Source organism: Podarcis vaucheri (assembly GCF_965113315.1).
Source record: "Podarcis vaucheri genome assembly, chromosome: 5".
NCBI classification, from domain to species: domain Eukaryota; kingdom Metazoa; phylum Chordata; class Lepidosauria; order Squamata; family Lacertidae; genus Podarcis; species Podarcis vaucheri.
In genome coordinates this window covers 103,159,114-103,180,170 of record NC_138763.1, presented here as the reverse complement: position 1 = coordinate 103,180,170, position 21,057 = coordinate 103,159,114, and the positions used below count along the sequence as shown (strand labels likewise).

General features: G+C 43.3%; 2 protein-coding genes across 9 annotated transcripts in view; one reads left to right on the top strand and one right to left on the bottom strand.

The window, feature by feature from the left end:
* The window catches only part of SMC1B (structural maintenance of chromosomes 1B), a gene marked incomplete at its 5' end in the record, with an annotated part of 40,084 nt that extends 36,761 nt beyond the window's left edge, over positions 1-3,323 (top strand). For all 5 annotated transcript variants that reach the window (XM_082223050.1, XM_082223049.1, XM_082223051.1 and 2 more), the window contains 3 exons: positions 808-877; positions 2,120-2,230; positions 2,450-3,323. In XM_082223050.1, the coding sequence (XP_082079176.1) occupies positions 808-877; positions 2,120-2,230; positions 2,450-2,563 (295 nt within the window). In that variant the 3' untranslated portion in view covers positions 2,564-3,323. The remainder of the gene's footprint in view (positions 1-807; positions 878-2,119; positions 2,231-2,449) is intronic.
* A 1,999-nt stretch (positions 3,324-5,322) lies between these two features.
* Positions 5,323-19,434, bottom strand: FAM118A (family with sequence similarity 118 member A). Of its 4 annotated transcripts, none has more exons than XM_082223269.1 (9): positions 19,377-19,434; positions 15,329-15,389; positions 13,636-13,888; positions 12,115-12,336; positions 10,883-11,011; positions 9,541-9,826; positions 8,415-8,447; positions 6,822-6,905; positions 5,323-5,934 (listed from the first exon to the last, which is right to left on the bottom strand). In XM_082223269.1, the coding sequence occupies exons 2-9, from the start codon at positions 15,373-15,375 to the stop codon at positions 5,888-5,890; spliced, it is 1,101 nt and encodes a 366-aa protein (XP_082079395.1). In that variant the 5' UTR covers positions 15,376-15,389; positions 19,377-19,434; the 3' UTR covers positions 5,323-5,887. The 4 variants fall into 4 exon arrangements, with proteins under 4 accessions (XP_082079395.1, XP_082079394.1, XP_082079396.1 ...); XM_082223268.1 differs by having other exon boundaries at positions 15,329-15,386; positions 19,368-19,429; XM_082223270.1 differs by lacking the exon at positions 19,377-19,434 and adding an exon at positions 17,690-17,775 and having other exon boundaries at positions 5,323-5,922; positions 6,809-6,905; positions 15,329-15,386.
* Positions 19,435-21,057: the final 1,623 nt, after the last annotated feature.

Here is a 21,057-nt window from a genome sequence, read left to right as displayed (position 1 = left end):
TGCCATCCTTACTCATTCTTCATAGTGAAAACAGACAGTATGATTGCCCACCCAGTTTTTTCTTCTTGTTGTTTTTCAAATAAAATGCAATTGCAGCATCAGTTTTTCCAGGGTAGACTGCTGTTCTCAGGGAGGATACTGTGCCTTTAATTAGAAGCTTCTTCTGCCTCTACTTCTTGTTCGGTGTAGAGTGACATTGGTAATTAATTGTTCCTTAATTAGGAGGTTTCTGATAGGTTTCAGGATACCATTCAGGCAGTTATTTTCTGGCTTGACCTTATATTTTCCTTTTTCTAAAATCACAAAATACCACTGTACTGGAAAGGGTCTAGTTAAAGTTCCAGGCTACCTCTGCTTAATTCCCTTTTAGGTCTTGGCTATGGAGGTGGAAATTGCTAGATAATACAGCACTGTATTAAGTGCTATAATAATATTAATTTATTAAAGTGCTTTTAATTCCATTCTAGCTTGATACAGAAAAGTAATACTGCCTTGTTTAGATGGCAATTTGGTAAAGAGAAGTAGAAATATATTTCTATATTTCTGTACCACTGGCATATTATAAGGTGGGGGAGGCTGTATACTATATGGCACACTTGTTTTAAATTCTGTATTTGTGGGGGATTTTGGCTATATATTAAGAAAAAGTAAAAAGAAGTCTTGAAATTCAGAATATGCAATCATTAAAGTAGAAAGCAGATGGTGGCAGGTGCAAACTCCATTGGTGAAATTGTTTCTGTTACTCTTATAGGTACAATTGGACTAATTTACATTCCATTAATAATTGTGCTTGCTTTGTTGTTTCAGCTTTAGGCCTGCCCCCTTTTTTGTTTTGGATGAAGTAGATGCAGCGCTAGATAACACAAACATTGGCAAGGTAAGCTATCAGTCTCTCTTTCTTCCTAAAAGAAAAACAACATTCCATCTCAGAAATGTGCTTTTTCTTTTTATATATGAAAACAATATTTTTAAGCAGGGGCAAAGAGTAAATAGCAAGCAAACCCTTTATGAAAGAGATTACACTGGATATGCTGCATATATCAGACACTGTTCGAAATGGAAGGAAGCGAATTGCATCTCATGCTAATTCCCTGTTAAAGGCTGTTTAGATTGTTCACTTAAGAATCTTTCCATGCTTACCCAGTGCATCTTAAGATTTACTAGTACTTTCCAGCCACAAGAACTGTTAGTTCTTGAAAGCCACTGTTCAGACCTAACCCAGCCCACTAGGCCATTTTGGCAAACCCTGTAAAGTGAGGTACAGTGGTGCCCCACAAGACGAATGCCTCGCAAGACGGAAAACCCGCTAGACAAAAGGGTTTTCCATTTTGGAGGTGCTTCGCAAAACAAATTTCCTATGGGCTTACTTCGCAAGACGAAAATGTCTTGCGAGTTCCTGCGGGGTTTTTTTCCTCCCCCCCCCTTTTCCCAAGCCGCTAAGCCGCTTAACAGCTGATCCGCTAAGCCGCTTATCAGCTGATCCGCTAAGCCGCCTATCAGCTGATCCGCTAAGCTCGCTAATCCGCTAATGGGCTTGCTTCGCAAGACGAAAAAACCGCAAGACGAAGACTCGCGGAACGGATTCTTTTCGTCTTGCGAGGCACCACTGTAAAGGCAGGGCTTGGCGAAGGGGCTTTGTAGCACTTCTTGTTCAGCTGGTTGTCGGGCGCTTGGGATGTACTGTGCAAGGGCTTTGCAGGCTCCTTTAGAAAGAAACCTGCAACCTTCCATAATTTTTTGACAGTATTAATCAAACCTCTGCTGTAGCTGTAGCACGTGAGGGTTTTAATTAAGATCCCCAAATAGATAATAAAATTATCTATTATAATGAGGACCCTCCCATGGTCTCTTCTGCACTTATTTGTTAAGCAACTTCTTACAATTCGTCCAAGCCATAAGGGTGTGGGTTTTTAAAAATAAAATACTGTCTTAGTGAGTAGAGATATATTGCATGAGGAATTTTTATTCCAAACAGATCCTCTAATGTATTTTATAGCATAGTCTTGTATTTGAGATGTCTTGACAACAGTATGCTTACCCATTCTATAAAGCAATTTTCTTTTCTAATCGTTGTATTTCTGCATGTATCTAACAACCCCTTTTTTTTCTTCTCAAAAAGATATCAAGCTTCATTAAAGAGCAGGCCCAAGAAAAGTTTCAGATTATCGTTATTTCTCTAAAGGAAGAGTTTTATTCTGAAGCAGATGCTTTAGTTGGAGTCTGGCCTGAGGTACATATATACGCACACAAAACACACTCTTGAGTGAGTTTCCGCACCCTAAGTGTTTCATAGAGAAAACAGAAACAGAATATGGCTACACTTCTATAGAATCAAATCCCTGGTGGTTTTAAAGGGTTGGGTGGCAGAAATGCAGAGAAACCAAACACCTACAGCTGCGTCATTACGGCCTGGTGTGCTATGATAACTCTTGACCATTTCTCTCCTTAGCAAGAAGAGACTATCCACAGTCAAGCACTGAGCCTGGATCTTACTCTGTATCGAGAGTCGGATGATGAAAATGAAAAGCAACCGAAAGGCAGAAAGAGCTCTGCATTGAAATAGGATATAAAGTGAATTTGTGGCTGTGGGCTTTTGTTTAACCACGTTGTGACAGGTTTGAATGTTACTTATTAGAATTCAGTATAAAACTAAATTCACATATATTTAATGTGAGAATTGGTTGTTTAGCATTATATTAATATGCTTATTCTCTGTGGAAGTTTAACTGCTAAAATTTGTAATAGTTAGACATTAGATACAGTTTCCTGATGTCTCTATCAAAAAGAAAAGCAGATGGGATTGAATGTGGAAATAGTATTAACTATTTCCCCACCATTCTGTCCCATTCCCAGCCACCCACACTTTAACTTCGCCACTACCTTGAGAGGTTTCAGATAGGTATTTGCAAGAGCCAACATGTGAAAAGTCATGGGGGTGCAATCTGGAATGGAAGAATGAGTAGGTAAACACACCCTATTAGCCACTCCTCAAAGTGTGGCTCCAGCAGCCTGTTCCTGTTTAAAACAGGGTCATGACACACAACTACATGTAACATCTGCATTGGCCTGAGTTATAGCTAAAGTTTCACACTTTTTTGGTGTTTTTGATCTGATTGTTATCCTTGGTCAAACAAGGACTGGGGACCAGTGACATTCACTAATATAAAGCATATATAGACAACTAGAACCACTGACACTGAAGATTATTATGCAACAGTTTCTTACAAAAAATATTTCTTAGTGTTTCCATTAAATTTGTTTTGCTTGCATTTATATTTGAAAGTTGCTAAATAAACGATTCAATGTTTAGTTTCTAATTAAAACTAAGTTGTAGTCACTTCTAAGCATAGCTGCTAATATAAGTGGTAAACAGAGCTTTTTTTCACCTGGAACTCGTCAGAACTCAGTTCCAGCTCCTCTCAGGTGGGCACCATTGCCATTCTAAGAGAATAATTCTTCATGGTGGGCTCTGGCACCTCTTTTTCTAGAAAAATAGTGGTGGTGATTACATTTTACACTGCAATTCACTATTGGTATTCTCAGAGATGCATATGTTATACACCTGCTTGGGGGGGGGGGAGAATAGAAACTTTTCATGAATGCTTAGGTTCAGTAATTCTACACTGGATGCAGTTTCCAGATCAAGAAGTTTGTGAGCTACTGTGGTCAAGCTGTCTTACTCGGTTATCTGGGCCTCCAGAAACACCCCACAGGCTGCATTACCTGCTATTTCAGTTGGAGTGCAACCCCATCTTGCCACAAGAACCACTCGGCCACAGTGCCTCCATCATGCCAGGATTCAAGCTTCGCTTATTTCCCCTCATCTGTGCTAACACTGCATCCCAATAGCAGTTCAGATCCTACACTGCCTGTCCTGATTCAGATGTCTCCAGGATAGTGATATCACCTTGCCCCCAAACTCCTAATGACTGCTGCTAGTGGCTTCATATACTTATTAAATAGCTAACCACCAGGCAGTTAATCAATCAATCTCCCAGTGCTACTTTCTGGACTTTCCAGTACAGTGGTACCTCAGGTTAAGTACTTAATTCGTTCCGGAGGTCCGTTCTTAACCTGAAACTGTTCTTAACCTGAAGCACCACTTTAGCTAATGGGGCCTCCCACTGCCACTGCGCCAACGGAGCACGATTTCTGTTCTCATCCTGAGGAAAAGTTCTTAACCTGAAGCACAGTAAGAGCTGTTTGACAGTGGAATTTGCTGCCAAGGAGTGTGGTGGAGTCTCCTTCTTTGGAGGTCTTTAAGCAGAGGCTTGACAGTCATATGTCAGGAGTGCTCCGATGGTGTTTCCTGCTTGGCAGGGGGTTGGACTCGATGGCCCTTGTGGTCTATTCCAGCTCTATGATTCTATGATTCTATGACTGAGGCAAATCATGGTTTTGGTTTATATACCAATCAACAAGCAAGTTACATGCCCAAAGGAGCAGAGCCCCAGAATTATTGATAAAGGATTTGCCCTCAGATATGTTATGTTAATGAACTTCAGATGCAAGGTAAATGGACTTTGCTTTTTGCCATTGGTTACTTTGGAGGGAACTTAGGAGTTTGAATGTGCTCTGTGTGCATTCATGAAGTTTGCTTTGAGTACATGGTTCAGTGCCAAAGAGGAGTAACTTTAAGCAAGAGTAAAACATACTGCAAAGACACTGCTCGGGCTGTCTGGATTTACTAGAAATCTTGACAAGTTAAACAGAGGCTGAGATTAAAGGTGAATGGGGCCTGTGTTGGAAAGATCAATCTTGGAAGACTGTAAAAAAAAGAAGGAAAAAGTTAAATCAACATAAAGGTCACCTGACTAATGAGATAGCGGAGTCTGTAACCTGAAGCGTATGTAACCCGAGGTACCGCTGTAGTGCTACTTTCAAGTACTTCTGAACCACAGGTCCCCCAATTCCCATGGCATGGAGCCGGTCCAGGATGATACACTGGTCAACTGTATCAAAAGCTGCAGCAGTCAAGAAGCAAGTGCAAAGTCAGAATTGCAGGGTTGGACAGGACCCCTACTAGGGTCATGTCCAGCTCTGCAATGCAGGAATCTCAGTTAAAAGCTTCCATGGCAGATGGCTGCATTCTTCTTGTCATGCTCTCTGTAAAAGTCATCATATCAGGACAACTCGGTCCTAGTCCTGAATCCAGATTAGAACAGATTTCTTCCCCAAGAAGTGGGTAATTGTTGGTCAGTAGCTATTGTAACAAAGCTCCTCTACTAGTCTCATAGCTTTTGCCTTCTATTTATGTCCTTTATTTTCTGACATTTTGCTAGGTTTAAAAAATATATACAGAAAACAACAAATATTTGCTCCTGGGTTTCAAATCTTTTTATTAAAATGTACATAAATTAAAAGCCCTTACTGTTCCCCACTGCAACCAAGTTTTTTTAAACTTAGAAAATGTGCAAAACCTGTTTATATTTGCAAGGGGTAGGAGTAAGCAAAATAAAAATTACCATTACTGCTGTTCACAAATGTTTGCACAAGAGTTCACTCTGATGGGTAGGTTCTATAGCAGTTCTCATGCACTTTTCTCACAACTGCCCTTGGGAGAAGATGATTTCTAATACTCACCTTTGGATTCAGACAAACGGAAACAAAATTAGTCCAATTCAAAGAAGGTAAAACGCTGTTTCACAGATTTATGTCAGAAGCTATCCTTTTGCAGTATTTCTTTGCTGAGGTAGTTGCAAATTGATTAATGGATGCCCTTAAAATGTACATATCCTGAATCGGTGTACAAGTCTGTAATAGAAAATCCATTCCTAAACAATTCTTACTAAACAATGCATATAAATTTAAAGGCTCCTCTTGGCCGCTGTTGGAATCCTTATCCGTGATATAATCAGGTGACACACTCCTCGTAGACCACTGCTGTTCAAGTTACATTCTTGTATTCAGAGAGGGCAACATCTTCAACGCTACCTGTTTTTGAAAAAAAAGGGTTTTCAAATTGAAAAAATACTATTTTCTTTTATCTAGACAAATTATAGAAGCAATGGGTATGCACAGGTGCCAGGAAATTCTGCCTCTAGTTCTAAAAGCAGCTGTTTTAAAACTTTGAAAACTTTGACAGACAGGAAACTGCCTTGTAGCATTTCAGGTAGATGCTTATGGTCTTCTAAGGGAGCAGTTTATCATCTCTTCGTGGATGACAAAAGCCCATACTTATGCTGAGATACAAACTTAATTCATAATTTATTTATCCCTTTATATGCAGAGAAATCTGTTTCCATCAAGATAGTCAGTTCCAACTGCTGTTGATGATGTGAGCTAAGATCTCTCTAAAGATCTCCAGATTAGGAAATCACTACAGAGTTTGGAGACGCACGAGTTCTCCCAATTGGTTCTAGATTGCTGGCACGCCACTCCCCTGTTTATATGGCAAAAATAAGATTCCCCACTTCTACCACAGAAATAAACACAGCAAGCTGTTGATCCAGACAGGATAGTGTTTATGAAATTTCTGCACAAGGATTCCCCCCCCCCCGTAACTATTTTGGCATTTCAAGCCACACTTTTATTCTCAAAATGACCATTTTGGGGTCTTACAGTAATAAACAAATATTTATTTAACCCAGATTAGGACTTGGTGATAACTAAGATGCAGTGCAACTTTCCCCACGGTGTGGCATGACTCTAGGCACATGTTCTTGAAAATATCAGCTGCATGCCCCATGACGCACTATTTTTACACACCATGCATTTATTTAATTCTGTTTACTTTTACACTGCAGACTCATAAATATGTGCTATGCACTGTTTGTCCCCTTGAAAATGAAAATAAATGTCAAATAACGGGTTAGAATTACCATTATCTGCAAGCCTTGGTCTCTTAAGTTGGTCATTACTGCTTTCTCCTAGCCGTCTCTTGGCACAATCCACGCAAGATGTTCCTGTGAGAACAAACAGTATTACAATATCGTAAACATGGAGTGAACATAAGGATTTTCATGAAAAGACTGGCTCCAACAAAGCACGTATTGAACTCCATTAGAATTCACATCATAATCCTGTGCCGTGTGGCAGATGTAGGTGACCATTGTGGATGGAGGTCTGCATTCACCATTGGATAACCCTTCGAGGGTCATACCAGCAGAGGTAGAATTTGCACCACCATGAGAGTCCTGCCCATTCGGCTGTGCATCTACTTTAACTTTTTTTCCCTGTGCTGCCCAAACTGGTGGGGTTGGGGACTTTTTCAGGTCCCTGAACCCGGGGTTAACCAGTTACAAAAGGTATGCCAGAGTGGAGATTTCCCTGCTGAAATGAATTCATCCACATCCTGGGCCCCAGAAGCCTGATCTGGCCTCCTGAGACCCCAGATAAAGTAGGCAGGAAGCAGGAGTGGGCAGAGAAGGTTAACGTCCAGATTGCCCCCTCCTAACTTGATCTGCACAGGTTAGCTGAGGTGCTGGCCATACCACTGACAGGCATGCCCCAGAGGATTTTCCCCCTTGAATAGAAAAATGAGATGTTTGTTTCAAGTAGTTTGTTTGACCAGATAACAGTTTTATACAATTGTAACTCTTTGAAGTGGTACCTCAAAATCCAAAGGTAAATGTGTTAAAATTGTGGCTGTGCACAAAAGAAACACACAAATCACCCTTCAGTGGTATTACTATAGGGCTTTCCTGAGAGGCACAACTTTGAGGTAGCCTTCCAGTGCTCCTGCCTTAAGCACTACGATGCTGAAACAAAATCTCTATACATTTACTGCTTGCAAAATTAAGGGCTCACTGCACAAAACAAATAAGCCATAAACCAAAATAAATAAACCATAATAAAAGTTTATAAAACAAACCCTATTATGCCAAGGCAAAGTAGATAATGTATTCAAGCACCCCCTGTCACTTTATCAGCTATATTTGTTCATAGGCTGAGGTGAGTCCTTGGCCATTTTCTTCCTTGCTTTCAAATGAAATGAAAGTGAGACCAAACAGGTACAAAATCATCCTCTTTTCTTTGCCCCCTAAGGACTTAGTTTTTCTAGCACAGCAATATTCCACGCTTTAGTGTACCAAGTAATAAGAATGGCTCAATTTCCCCCAAATTGCAGTGGTTGTTCTAGCTGCTATAAGAAGGTGCTATATCAACTCTTCATTATGCAAATGTTTGTTAAATTTGTGAATTACAAATAAAACCACTAACTGAGAAGTTGGGGAAATGTGACAGTTTAAGATCTTATCAACTTCTCTGAATACTATTGCCAGAGAGAGAGTTTATTATTATTATTTTACTGTTGTTGTTGTTGTTGTTGTTGTAAAACAGAATATAATTACCCGAACATTCAAACTAGCACATAATTTTACATGGGTGCAAAATCATACTATCCCAGTTCTTCCCAAGACCCACCCCAACTGAATATTACAAGGCCTACATTCAAATTAAAAAATGTACTTAACCCAAAAGTGTTGTACTGTCCACCCGATCTGCATCTGGAGAAAGAATGAAAACTATGTCATGAACGAGATAGAATTTAGCTACATTCACTTTTCAGAGTTGCTAATAAACAAGGTTGCATCAAAGGCTAAATGCACAGAGACATCATATCTAGGACATTATTCACATGTGACTCTTTGCACAAACAATATTATATAATGAAATATTCCTATATTATATAAAGTGGTAGGTTTCTCCATGGAGGCAAACCGCAAATCATGATTTACATTTAATTTGTGCTTTTACAGGTCCAAGAGTCTACATCCTCAGTTCTGCAGTACTGTATCGTGATAATATTTCCATGATAGAGTAGTCTAGATACTTCTTCCTAGAACTACTGGGCCAAAGATGGGATAGGGCAGCTTGTGGGCCACCTTCTTGAAAATGGGATATTTGCCCATTGGCAATACTTATTAACATGTATATTTTGCTGTATCCCAGGCCTTCCAAAATAAAAGAGCAAAACATTGTAGTACATGTGAAAAGCATCTTGGGGTCTTGGTAGACCACAGGCTTAACATGAGTCAACAGTGTGACACATACAGCAGTAGCAGCCAAAAATAAGCTAATGCTATTCTAAGCTGCATCAACAGAAGTCTAGTGTCCAGATCAAGGGAAGTCATAGTCCTGCTCTATTCTCCCTTGGTCAGACCACACCTGGAGTTCCGTGTCCAGTTCTGGGCCCCACAATTTAAGAAGGATATTGAAAAGCTGGAATGTGTGCAGTGGAGAGCAACCAAGATGATCAAGGGTTTGGAAACCAAGCCTTATGAACAATGGTTGAGGGAACTGGGTATGTTTAGCCTGAATAAAAGGAATCATAGATCTATAAATCCTTGATTTGGCTATCATTTCCATGATTGTCATAGGTAGTACAGAAACAAGGGATGGTGGTTGCAACAGACTATTTTACAAATGAATGTGGCATCAGAAGCATGAAGTTTCACACACATATTTAAAGCAATACCCTTTATTCCAGAAATATATGAAACTAAAAACCACTGGTATATGGAGAAGAGAAAAAATGTTTTGACACAACATTTGACACACACACACACACACACACACACACACACACACACACAGTACCTGGACTCCTCTGTTTGCAGATCTGAGTGGAAAGATCTTGAACATACTCTGGGAAACTTTCAAAGCAATTTCCATAGGATACAACTTTTATTCCATGTAGGAGCATATCTGCCTGGAGTTTAAAAAACTGGTCTTCATTTTCTTTAAGCACCAGCATATAATGTTCTAGATCCACCTTGTTTTTGACAGTGTACAGAAAGAGGGCCTGAAATATCTGATCACGCAGGGTTTCTCCGCAGCCCACAAACAAAAATGATTTTGTCCGGTACAGGTTCTGCAGAGCCTCCTGTAAAGAACAAGTAGTTCCTAAGTCAACATTAAGTCACATATGAGATAAATGTTTAATTGTAAGGCAGCCTGGGCTCATAAATGGCCCCTTTCCTGATTGATAGTGGGCCAAAATTGCTTTCAGGTAAGGAAGTTTCCAAACACTTGAGACAATAGGTTTCCCTTCAGGTTGTCACTGCCACAAATGGCTAATAACTGTACATTTGGGCTAGTAAATTTTTTGCAAGTTACTATATTTTATGGGTTCATTACAAGGCTCTAGATAACATAACTATTTGCACTTTTATGCCCAAGGAATTCGGTAGTATAACCAGTTGTTACTTTTCAAAATATACACATATATCAGAAATATTTTTGTTAAGATGTCATGATCAAGAGGTTGCTGAGTCACTGTTTGCATCCACTTAATTAGCATTTCATTATAATATTATATAGTGGAAAAAATGGGTTCAAATCCTTCCTCAGAAAAAGAGTAGCCTATAGCATGACCAAACTTACATAGATCTTGTAAAAACTACATATATAACAATATATAATATTGTAATATGGCTGCTGAATGCAGGCCTGAGTTCCATCCTCTTACACTGTGCACATCTGCACTTCATCAAAGAGTGACGCATACACTGGAATAAGTATCAGAAAAAGTTATTTCAACAGTTCAAAATACAGTAGGCCTGCAACTTACATGGGGTAATGCTCTGGGGATCATGCCTAAAGTCAAAACCACACATGGTCAAAACCCATCGGGTTCAATGGCGGATGGAATTACTAAAGTCATTTCCCCCCCAAACCCTGCAACTTTTTAAATTTTTTGCTGCACGTGTGAAGCTGAATGTGCACAAGTTCAATGTGGGCAAGTTGTGGGCTTACTGCACAAAATTCCTCCTCACACACAAAAATATGTATCATATTAAATGATACAACATGGGCAACAGGGATTAATGTAAGGAGATGGAGGCCACAGAAGGCAAGCTCCTGTCTCCAAGAAGAGAAATATGCTTTTGAAGCACTTCCTGATTTATAGGCGACATAACTGGTTTCAAGGTGCACATACCATCACCTCAGGGTCTTGAGTAACATCCTTATATCCTGAGGGATCCAGCACCATTCCACAGGGATCAGCATACAGACCGTGAATGTGAAGCACTCCATATTTGACGTGTCCTTTTGCCCACTGGAGAACCTGGAGAGAGCCAAACACTTTATTAATACTGCCAAGCATGAGGCAGAAAGGGGCCGTGCCTCAAAAGGGACATGTGATTCATTCATTTTGGTGACAGTACTATCACTTCCCTCATTTACTTTAAAAAAAACAACCAAATCTGAAAAAAGGAACCCACCCAAACTGTAGGCTGAGGCATTCACACATATTTCATTTGCTACCTGTTGAAGGCTTGCCGTTCTTGAGAGAATTGTCTAGGCTGCAACATGGCATTTGAGAGCTAAGTTTCAAATTATTAAATGGAGAACAATATTCTGCAATAATGCAAATACTACAATGGTATCATTTCAAACAAAATGGGGGAAGGGGTAATCTGCAAATCAAAATATACGTGTTTATTTTCCTTTTCTATTTTTTAAATGGAAAAATACAGCAGTGTTCTAGAAAAAAATAGGCTGAAAATGTATCTGTCAATCCAGCTACCTTCTACAGAAAAATGTCAGTACAAGTACACCTCCTCTCGCTATCAGACCACCTCCCCTTGCTTAGCTAATCTTCCGTTTGCTCTCAGATCACCTCTGCCCACTCTCAGACCAGCTTCCCTTTGCCCTCTGTGCTCTTGATAGGCCTTCTCTCACCCTCTGACACCACCAAAACACTCTCCCAGAGTGAGTGCAATGGCTGATTGACATGCTTCTACAGTGTATTTTATTTTCCCCAATTTTTCCAACATATTCATTTATATAAGATGGCATTTATGGTTGAGGTCATGAAAGTAAAGTGAGCTAAGTTGTGGGCTTACTGTATATTCTGCTGCTTTCAATAGCAAAAGAGGCAGACAGTGATTATGTCAACAGTAATTCCTAGTTCGCCAATATTAAAAAAACCAATTAGAGCAGAACTTTCAGGTGAAAAAAAAAATTGCAGCTGCTCTGATTCTGTACTCCCAAATAAAGCCATTTTACCTCTGAAATACAGCCCAAACCAAAACAGTTGACTTTGAGGTGGATGAACCACCTTGAAATATATGGATGAAGGGCGGTATATGAATTTAATAAATAACCACCACCAAACACCTGATAAATTGCCCTTGTTAATTTGGTACAGCGGTAGTCTTAGCATACCTTGTCCTTATCCTTTAAGTCAAGAGATTCCATTGGTTTACTCTGCTGCTGACCAAAGATTTCAAGTAAGTTGTCATAGTTTGTGGTCAGCACCATAGTGCCTCTCTCCATTAGCCGAAGAATTGACTGCAGAACAACAGGATTCTGAATGTGTTGCTCCAAGTTATCAAAAACTTCCATTAGGCAGTCCTGAAAGAAGTTTGGCTTGGCATCTCCAGTGCGCTGCGGGAGGAAAGAGAAGCACAGAAGGAAGATATCTATGTTGAGGCCTTTGACAGCAAAATAAAAACCGTGAAAGCATCAAAATTCACAGGGCATAAAGCTATCAACACCTAGTGGCCCTGATGGCTCTATTTTACCCTCACGATCAGAGGTGCATAGCCTCTGAGTATCGGTTGCTGGAAATCACAAGTGGGGAGAGTGCTGTGTTCAGGTTCTGCCGGTGAGCTTGTCATGGACATCTGGTTGGTTGCTGTGAGAAGAGGATACTGGATGAGACAGTCCTTTAGTCTCATACAGCAGGCTCTTCTTATTTTCTAACAGGGCTCATTTATATTACCACAAAGCCTGCACCATCTGCAGACTAACGGCCATGTCTTCTGGTCTGCCAAGGTCTCAATCACTCTGCTGAAGTTGAGGTTGTGAGTGCACAACTTGCTGTAGTTGAGGATGAAGGGATATCAGAAGGCTTCGCATTATGCTACTCTACAAAAAGTGTCCGTCCCCCCCGGGACAGTAAATAGTAGCCGCATGCCAGGATAACTTTTGCATCCTGGTGGAACTGTAACCACTCTCGTCCACAGACAAAACAAGAAGGAAATAGAGAAGGTAAGTATATAACCTTGTCCTCCTGAACCATTTCAAATAGCCCCCTGCTTCGCAACATGCCTCCGCCAATTTGCCCTGTGCGAACAGGACGATTGTTAGCCTAAAAATGCAAAAATGGAGAAACTGCCAAAGACCTTGAAGAAGGCATGGAAAAGCCCCACTTAAGCCCAAGCAGTGACTTAAAGAGGCTGGTGCCAGTGATTCAGTACTGAAGTCCAAATCTAAGAGTTCTTGGTTGCCTTGAACCTGAGCAGGAACCAAACCCCTAATCACAAAAACTGGTTCAAAAGCAATAGTTCAAGAAACAGGTCAGGACAGGCGGGACCTTAGAAGGCCCCTCTCTTTCTCCATCTTCCAACAGAAAGGCAGGCAAAGCTGGCTACCTTATATCCAGTGCTATTTTTCTAGAAAAAGAGGTGCTGGAACTCCCCATGAACGCCTCCCTTGTTCTCTTACAAAGGCAATGGCGCTCACCTGAGAGTTGCCTGAACTAAGTTCTGGTGTTTCCTCAAACTTGGGTCTCCAGCTGTTGGACTACAACTCCCATCATCCCTAGCTAGCAGGACCAGTGGTCAAGGATGATGGGAGCTGTACTTCAACAACAGCTGGTGACCAAAGTTTGAGGAAACACTATTGTATGGTAATAATGTGCGTCCAATATTGTTTGTTGCAAAGCTACAGATATGTGCTTACCGGCGACATCTTTCTGATGAGGTCATGTGCAACCACAAGCAAGTCTCGCTCTTTGACCACTTTTTTGCGGAATTCGGCCACATCCCCCGGGTGCAGCACCTCCAGCTGATCTGCGGCTTCAATGACGGCTTCAATGCAGCTTCGCCAGGAGCACAAGGCTGGAATTCCTGGTGCTACAGCAGCACTCACTCCCGTTCCAATCACTAACAGGAGGTCTTGGGGCTGCTTCCGCACAAGGCTTTTTAAAAATTTCCTGGAGAGTAGAAGTCAAGCAGAAATTCTATTTATGGCCACAGCTGACATGGCCATATTTTGTTAATCAACGGCATAGCACATTAATTAATCAAACTTTTCTTTTGGAACTCAGCAAAAGTTCTCAATATGGTGTCCATGGTTCTCCCTCCCCCCCCCCATACAATCCCCACAACCACCTTGTGAGGTGGGTTAGGCTAAGAGGCTGTTACTGGCCCAAGGTCACCCAGTGAGCTCCATGGCTGAGTGGGGATTTGAACCCTGGTCTCTCCCAGGTCCTAGTCCAGCACTCTAACCATTACGTTACAAGAAGATTCCAACCAAAGACATGGAAAAACTTTCTGACAGCAGGAGCTGTTCAACAGTGGAAGAGTCTCCCTTGGGAGGTGGTGGACTCTCCTTCCTTGGAGGCTTTTAAGCAGAGCTGGGGTGGCCATCTGTCATGGATGCCTTAGCAAAGATTCCTGAATTGCAGGGGTTGGACTGGATGACCCTTAGGGTCCCTTCCAACTCTATGATTCTATGATCACAGATGCCAGGCATCAACTGGGTTCCTTTAAAATCAGGAACCTTTTAATTAACTGTGGAAGGGAACTTAGCTGAACAGGACTGAAAGGGTGGAAGCAGCTTTAGTGTGGAAGAAATCGCAGTTCCTCATCCTATGCAATGAGTACAATCTCCCAGAGTGTGCACTGCCTCAAGCTCACAGGAGAAGAGGCACAACAGAAGTATAAGAAATAATAATAACAAATAAGAATAAGGTATTGGTAGTAGTATGTATGCTTTCATATTTCTAGGAAAATACTTTTTATGGGGAGGATTTAGATTTGGTTCACATTTAAAGCCCTGTTTATCAAATCCACATTCTCTGAAACAGTACGACAATCAAACAAAGCCAACCTTCAAAGCGCAAGCGCGCGCGCGCACACACACACACACACACACACACCATGATTCGTGATATATTGCCAGGTCAAAAATTATGAAACCGCTATCACGATCTGGACTTCAAACTGGTTTTGGATGATATATCAATATATTTCCCCGCCCTAAAAATAACATGCAAAAATGCATCACATTTAGGGGAAATGCTTGCAAAATGTATACATTAGTCAAAAGTGCACACAAAAATGTGTTTATCAGAAGAAATGTGTACAAAAAATCTGACCAATTTTCATGAGCATTTAAAAAAATGCAAACTGCTACAGAAATATGGACAACAGAATTTAAGATTGGTAAAATGAGAAACTGAGGGAACCGACTCTGAGAGATGTTTCCATCCCTACTTTTGGCATTTATAAAACGTAAAAGAGAGTTCTCCACACAGAATTGTTGTGGATATAAAATGGAGAGGCTGTTCCAAACATTAAAAGTATCAGCAATAATCCTCATGTACCTAAAAAGTTTTTTTTAAAAAAAGGGTTTAAAGAGTCGCTTTTACCTTGATTTTTGTTCACTTCTATTTGTAGCTCTTTCAGCTGAATCCATTTCCCCAGCTCCTGTGAAATAACAATGCAAGGATTCAATAGACGAATTACAGCTGACACATTAATCAACTTTATCAATATATTAACACATTTTGGACCAATAAAAAAGTTGGCTCCAATTAATCGGGTCAACGTCCTGCCCACTGTACTTGCGGGAACCAAGCCAGCCTCTGTTAGGTCTCAGCTCTCTCTCTCTCCAATAGGTATCACAGCAGTCAGCCAGAAGGATGGGGTGGACGTGAAAGGAACCCTGGCACATTTTACAGAGACCGCAGCAGCAAGAAAACTAGGTTCCACTTGCAACCCTTCATTGTTCAGTGTCCTCAAACTGCCACAGCCTACTCTTGAGGAGCCATGGCAACCTAGTTTGTCTTCCAGAGAATCCCTTTCTGCTGCCGTGGCTTTTGGAACATCGGGGCGCCCCCTCGGTTCACAGGGTTCTTCCTAGACCTACTGCGGTCTGTCAGCACACCAAACATACTGAATGTGCACCCCAGGAGCATTCCCCACGCTCTCCTGCAGGCTGCACATTGCAAGGAACAGATCAGCAAAAGGGGAGGGAGAAACAAGCCACGTTCACTTTCAGAGACATTTGCCTGCCCCTGCTGAACTTCTTACCCTGGGAAGCTTCTGAGAGGGACCCCATGGAAGGTCACCCATGAGGCAAGGTGAGGGGACTGCCTTTGGTGGCAGGATCCCTCAGGGCAGCGGATCCAGCCTCCAAGGACTGCATCACCTGCTGTTGCCGCAGTGGCAGCAATCACTGCAGCCCACTCCTTGGAGGCTGGATCTACAGTCTCCTCGGAGCGGGGCTCCCCTGCCGCCACCAATGCTGCCCCTACAGTGGTCTCCCTGCCACTCACCCCCTGGCCCAGGGCAGGGCCTGATGGGCTCTATAAAGGACTGCTGCTGCTGTCCCACAAAATGCAGTTTGGAAGCCCCTGTTTCTCTCAGAGGGAGCCCCACCAGTGATCCTCAGGGCCACATCCTGCTCCCTTGCCTCTCCTCCCCAAGGATGCCTGGCCTTCTGGTTGGAGTAATAGCGGCCAGGAGATAATAATACAAGGGGGGAGGGAGGGAGAACGGACTTCTTCCTTTGAGGGGAAAGGGCCAGATGAGCTATGGAAGGGAACTAGCAAGTGAAAGAAAATGTTAATGTTTAATCAAGGAAACAAATAGAAAATGGAGTAAGAGAGGAAAGATCATATGAAGAGAATTAAGTGAAGATAAAAGGACCAGGAAGGAAGGATTAAAGAAGCTGGTGGGATGGGGTGGAGATAAGGGGAGTGGAGTGAGCAGAAATTACAGGGGGTGGGTAAAAAACTTCAGGTGTGGGGACAGGGGAATATTACAAAGAAAAGAACCCTTATCCACTTAGGGCACCCAGATCAACAAATTCTGCCTAAATTGTGTGTGGGTGTGTGGCCACAGAACAAACATGCCTGTTCTTAGTTGAAGGAAAGCTGAATTACAGAACTCCTTGCCACAAGGAAGACGCTGTGCCAAAGAATTCAGAAATTCCCATATATGGATTACTAGAAAATGAAGTCAGAAATTGCCAGCTGGTTGTCTGTTTCCTTCTGACACCATTTTGTGACTGGCTCTGCCTAGGCAGCGCAGGATGGGTGTGTGGGGGGCGGTGTGGGTGTGTCTGGTGCCCCTCAATAATTTCCAGCCATCTCAAGTGAACTCTGGGAGTAGAAAGTCTGAGAACCTCTGCACTACAATATAGAAACATATTGACCTAGAAAATGGAAACTAACCTAAAGGGCATGTAACTCTTTTGTGCAGAGGAATTTATAGCCACTCCCAACATCCACACGTCCCTGGGTATCATGTGGGGTCACTATTTGTACTTAAGCAGTGCCCCTGTGCCTTTAATAGCTCCCTGCCAGATGAAAACCAGCCTCCAAAACTCTTCCCATCACTGGTCTGTATGCTAGGAAAAGCTTCACTTGCTAAATTTGTGTTTCGTTACACTGGTGTTAAATTGACACAAGGGCCTTCCAGGGGAAAAAGTTGACAACCATAATATCATGGGATATTTATCTGTGGCTAAACCACTTTGGGATTTATTTGTGGTGGTGGTGGGGTTACCATCAAGAGGTGTATAAATTTTATGAAATAAAATAAACCAATTCCTCACTGATTTCTCAAGAAAAACTTCATTCCTCAATAAATGCTTAGACTTTGGTCCTAACTACACACACTTGAAGGGAATTAAATGAACAGAAGTTAATTTACTGACATTTACAATCCCTAACGAATGGTAATCACTTCTGAATAAACATTATTAAAAATAAAGGAGCAAATACATTTAGGATTGAGGTGCCAGTCATGATATCCTGTTGTTGAGGCCTTCATTGTATGTTTTTTCTCATAACACACACTTCATAAATTGATCACAATGACCTAAGTACATGCCCATTATTACCTCATTGATTCTTACTGTTCCAATACCTAACAAGTGCAAACCAGTGTTTCATTCTATCCAAAACAACCCCAAAGAAAATCTCTACATTAAACTTTCATTTCAATTAAATTAGTTAACAGGTTTCTGACAATACTAGAAGCCAGACTGAACATTGTATTCACACACAAAACGCCCCCACAGACATTTCCCTATCTGGCACAGAAACGGCTGTTTGGCTTGGCGAGTAAAAATAGCAGACATTAGAGGTGCTATTTTGACCAATGACCGCCTGTTATTTGACCTCAAGCAAGGCTCTCCGGTGTCTCATCGCTAAGCTCTGATGTCACAGCTACCAGGACAAAGATGTCCAGGCAAAGTAAAAAACATCCGGAATTGCACCTTAAGGAAGCAGAAACAAATAAGCAGCAGCTGGATTGAAATGTGTGTCCTCCTTCGCCTCAAGGGCTGAAGACACAATGAGGTGCAAAAGAGAAAGAGAGACAGCAACTGACACACTGCGCTCCCTGGAGAAGCTAAGGCAAAGAGGCCACCCAAAGAGAAGAAGAAAGCAGATGGCGTTCCTGGTGACATTGTCTTATCGGAGAAGACCTAAGGGGAAAGTGCCAGTAGCTAAACTCAGTGGGTGCAGTGAAAGTGGATTAAAGGATTCTGTCTCTTTAGCACAACAAATCCACTTTATTGGTTTTTTTTAAAATGGAATCTGGACTTTTTGCATTTTGGAAAGTGGCAGGGAAATGCATTGACAAGTGTGGGAGGAACAAATGGCTAATGAGAAGCCACCTCACAGCTCAGCAATGGCCGGATGTAATCTAAAATCCACGTAAGCAAATCAGAATGAATGCTCAGTGAAGGGGCCAAATAACAGTGAGAGTTTGAGGCTGAAAAGCAGGGTTCAAATTGAAGGAGAGAGAATTACAGCAAGAATAATAGAGTGGAGCCGGGGCAAAAAGGGAAAGAGAGAACCCCCAGCACTCCCCCCCCCCAATGCGCATAAAACAAGAGACACAAGGTTCTCTTCCTTGCGTATTTCAAGGACACACCAAAACCTTCCCATCTCACTCAGTTATATAAGCAGAGTCCTTTCTTGTTCCGTAGGGCTGAGCGCCACGCTTTGAAGAGCATCGCAGCAAGCAGAAATCCCGCAGGTTCTGCTGCTGGAAGAAAGGCTTCGCCTGTTGGACGCCCGCCTGACCATTCTTGTCGGGGAAGACCAGTCCAGTTACAAATGTGACCGAGACAGAATGACTTGGATTGTTCCCTGTGCGGATAGAGAACAGGAGCCTTGGCGGCCGGGGGGGGGGCTTTGGGGGGCCCGGCTTCGAAGCGAGCGATGCTTCCAAGGCGCGCCGCGTCCAGCCACAGAAATCCGCCCCCGCGCCGGGCTGGTCGCCGAGGAAGAGGCTCCTTCCAAGGCAAGGCGTGCGCATTATGGGATGGAGAAATCCTCGCCATTTCCTCTCTTCCGCGCGCCCGGCTTGCCCAGGGAGGGCGCCACCCCAAGGCCCCCCGCGCTCCGGGGCCCCCGCCCGCAACTGCTTCCCCGGACCCCCGGCCCTGACCTGCCGCCTCCGCCGCCGCTTCCTCGGTCTCCGGTCCGGCGCAAGGCGACGCCGAGCCCCCGCTCCCGGCGCCGAAGGGGCTGGGCTTTTCCTGCGGCTCCTCCTCCTTCCTGCGATTTTTCCTTGGCTCCGGGCTGCAGAAACGGCGCCGCTTTGCGCCTGCGGTCCTCAAACTTCCCTCTCCGGTCCTCCCTTTCGGAAGGAAAACTGGCTCGCGCCACGCCGCTTTTCTTATTGGTAAGAACTGCAGTGGGAAACAGAAAGAAGCAACTCCGAGCAGTGCTTGATTTATAACATAGAACACACAGCTACCTTATAATCTTGTAATAATAAATTTAAGCTCTGCTAGATCTAGATATGTGGACCACATTTCTGGAGCAGCACAGGAAGAAGAAGAAGAAGAAGAGTTTGGATTTGATATCCCGCCTTTCACTCCCCTTCAGGAGTCTCAAAGCGGCTCACATTCTCCTTTCCCTTCCTCCCCCACAACAGACACTCTGTGAGGTGAGTGGGGCTGAGAGACTTCACAGAAGTGTGACTGGCCCAAGGTCACCCAGCAGCTGCAGGTGGAGGAGCGGAGACACGAACCCGGTTTCCCAGATTACGTGACTACCGCTCTTAACCACTACACCACACTGGCTCTCGAAGGAAGACCGCCCTGAAACCATTTTGACTCCCCAAGTGACCAAATGTTTTCTCTGCAAGGAGGGAGGGGGCGAGGGAACTTTCCCATTGTCTCAGGAATTGGGAAATCACCATCTCAAAGGAATGACAGACTACCAGGAAAGGCAGCCAGATAAGGCATTATCAGATAACCGGGCAGACAGGAAAAACAACAACATTCAAATTTCTGTGATGGTAGGTATGAGGTTTCTGGGGGGTGGTCTTGGGTTACACCCCTTCTGTGATGTATGTATGATGTATGGAGGGGTGGTCTTGAGCTCCAGGGCAGGCAATTTAAAATGTCTATATAAGGGCGGGCACACCTTGGTTCTGGGTCCTCCTCCTTTCCTGCGTGTGAGGGAAGCACCATGTCGCAACAGATCAATAAAGATCAGGCTGAAGAGCTGCTTTGCTTCTCCATATTCTCTGGTTGGCCTCTGTTGTCTTCTACTACCAATAGAGAACCTACAAAAGACTCTATAAGGGCTCTTGTGTCCCCCATAAGGGAATAAGGGCAGCTTTTGTTTACAACAATCTATATGATCATGGGACATCCAGAAAGCTATATAAGAACACAAGTCCTTCCCAAAGGAAGTCTCTCTTCCGAGAAATCCAGCGGCCTGACAGTGGCGTAGCGTGGGGGGTGCCAGGGGTGCCGGCCGCACCGGGCGCAACATTGGGGGGGGCGCATTTGGCCGGCCCTTCGCAAGACGAAAGTCCATAGGGAAATTTCTGGGACAGCGGGGAAGCGCAGCGCGTCTTCCCCACTGTCCTCGGACCTCCTCTGAAGGCTGGCGGTGGGGCGGAGAGACCTCCTCCCGCCGCCAGCCTTCGGAAGGATGCTCCGAAGGCTGGCGGCGGGAGGAGGGCTCTCCATCCCACCGCCAGGCTTCGGAAGGCTGCTCCAAAGCCTGGCGGCGGGAGGAGGTCTCTCCGCCCCACTGCCAGCCATCGGAAGGCTGCTCCAAAGCCTGGTGGCAGGAGGAGGTCTCTCCGCCCCACCGCCAGCCTTCGGAAGGCTCCTCCG

What these genes read in the sequence shown, in the direction of transcription:
- FAM118A (XM_082223269.1), bottom strand. Translation starts at nt 15,375, where the DNA reads ATGGATTCAGCTGAAAGAGCTACAAATAGAAGTGAACAAAAATCAAG. An exon ending in CTGCAAACAGAGGAGTCCAG is followed by an intron (nt 8,448 to 9,540) that starts GTACTGTGTGTG and finishes TTCTTTCTCCAG; the next exon opens with ATGCAGATCGGGTGGACAGT. An exon ending in GGACAGTACAACACTTTTGG is followed by an intron (nt 6,906 to 8,414) that starts GTTAAGTACATT and finishes TTGTTCTCACAG; the next exon opens with GAACATCTTGCGTGGATTGT.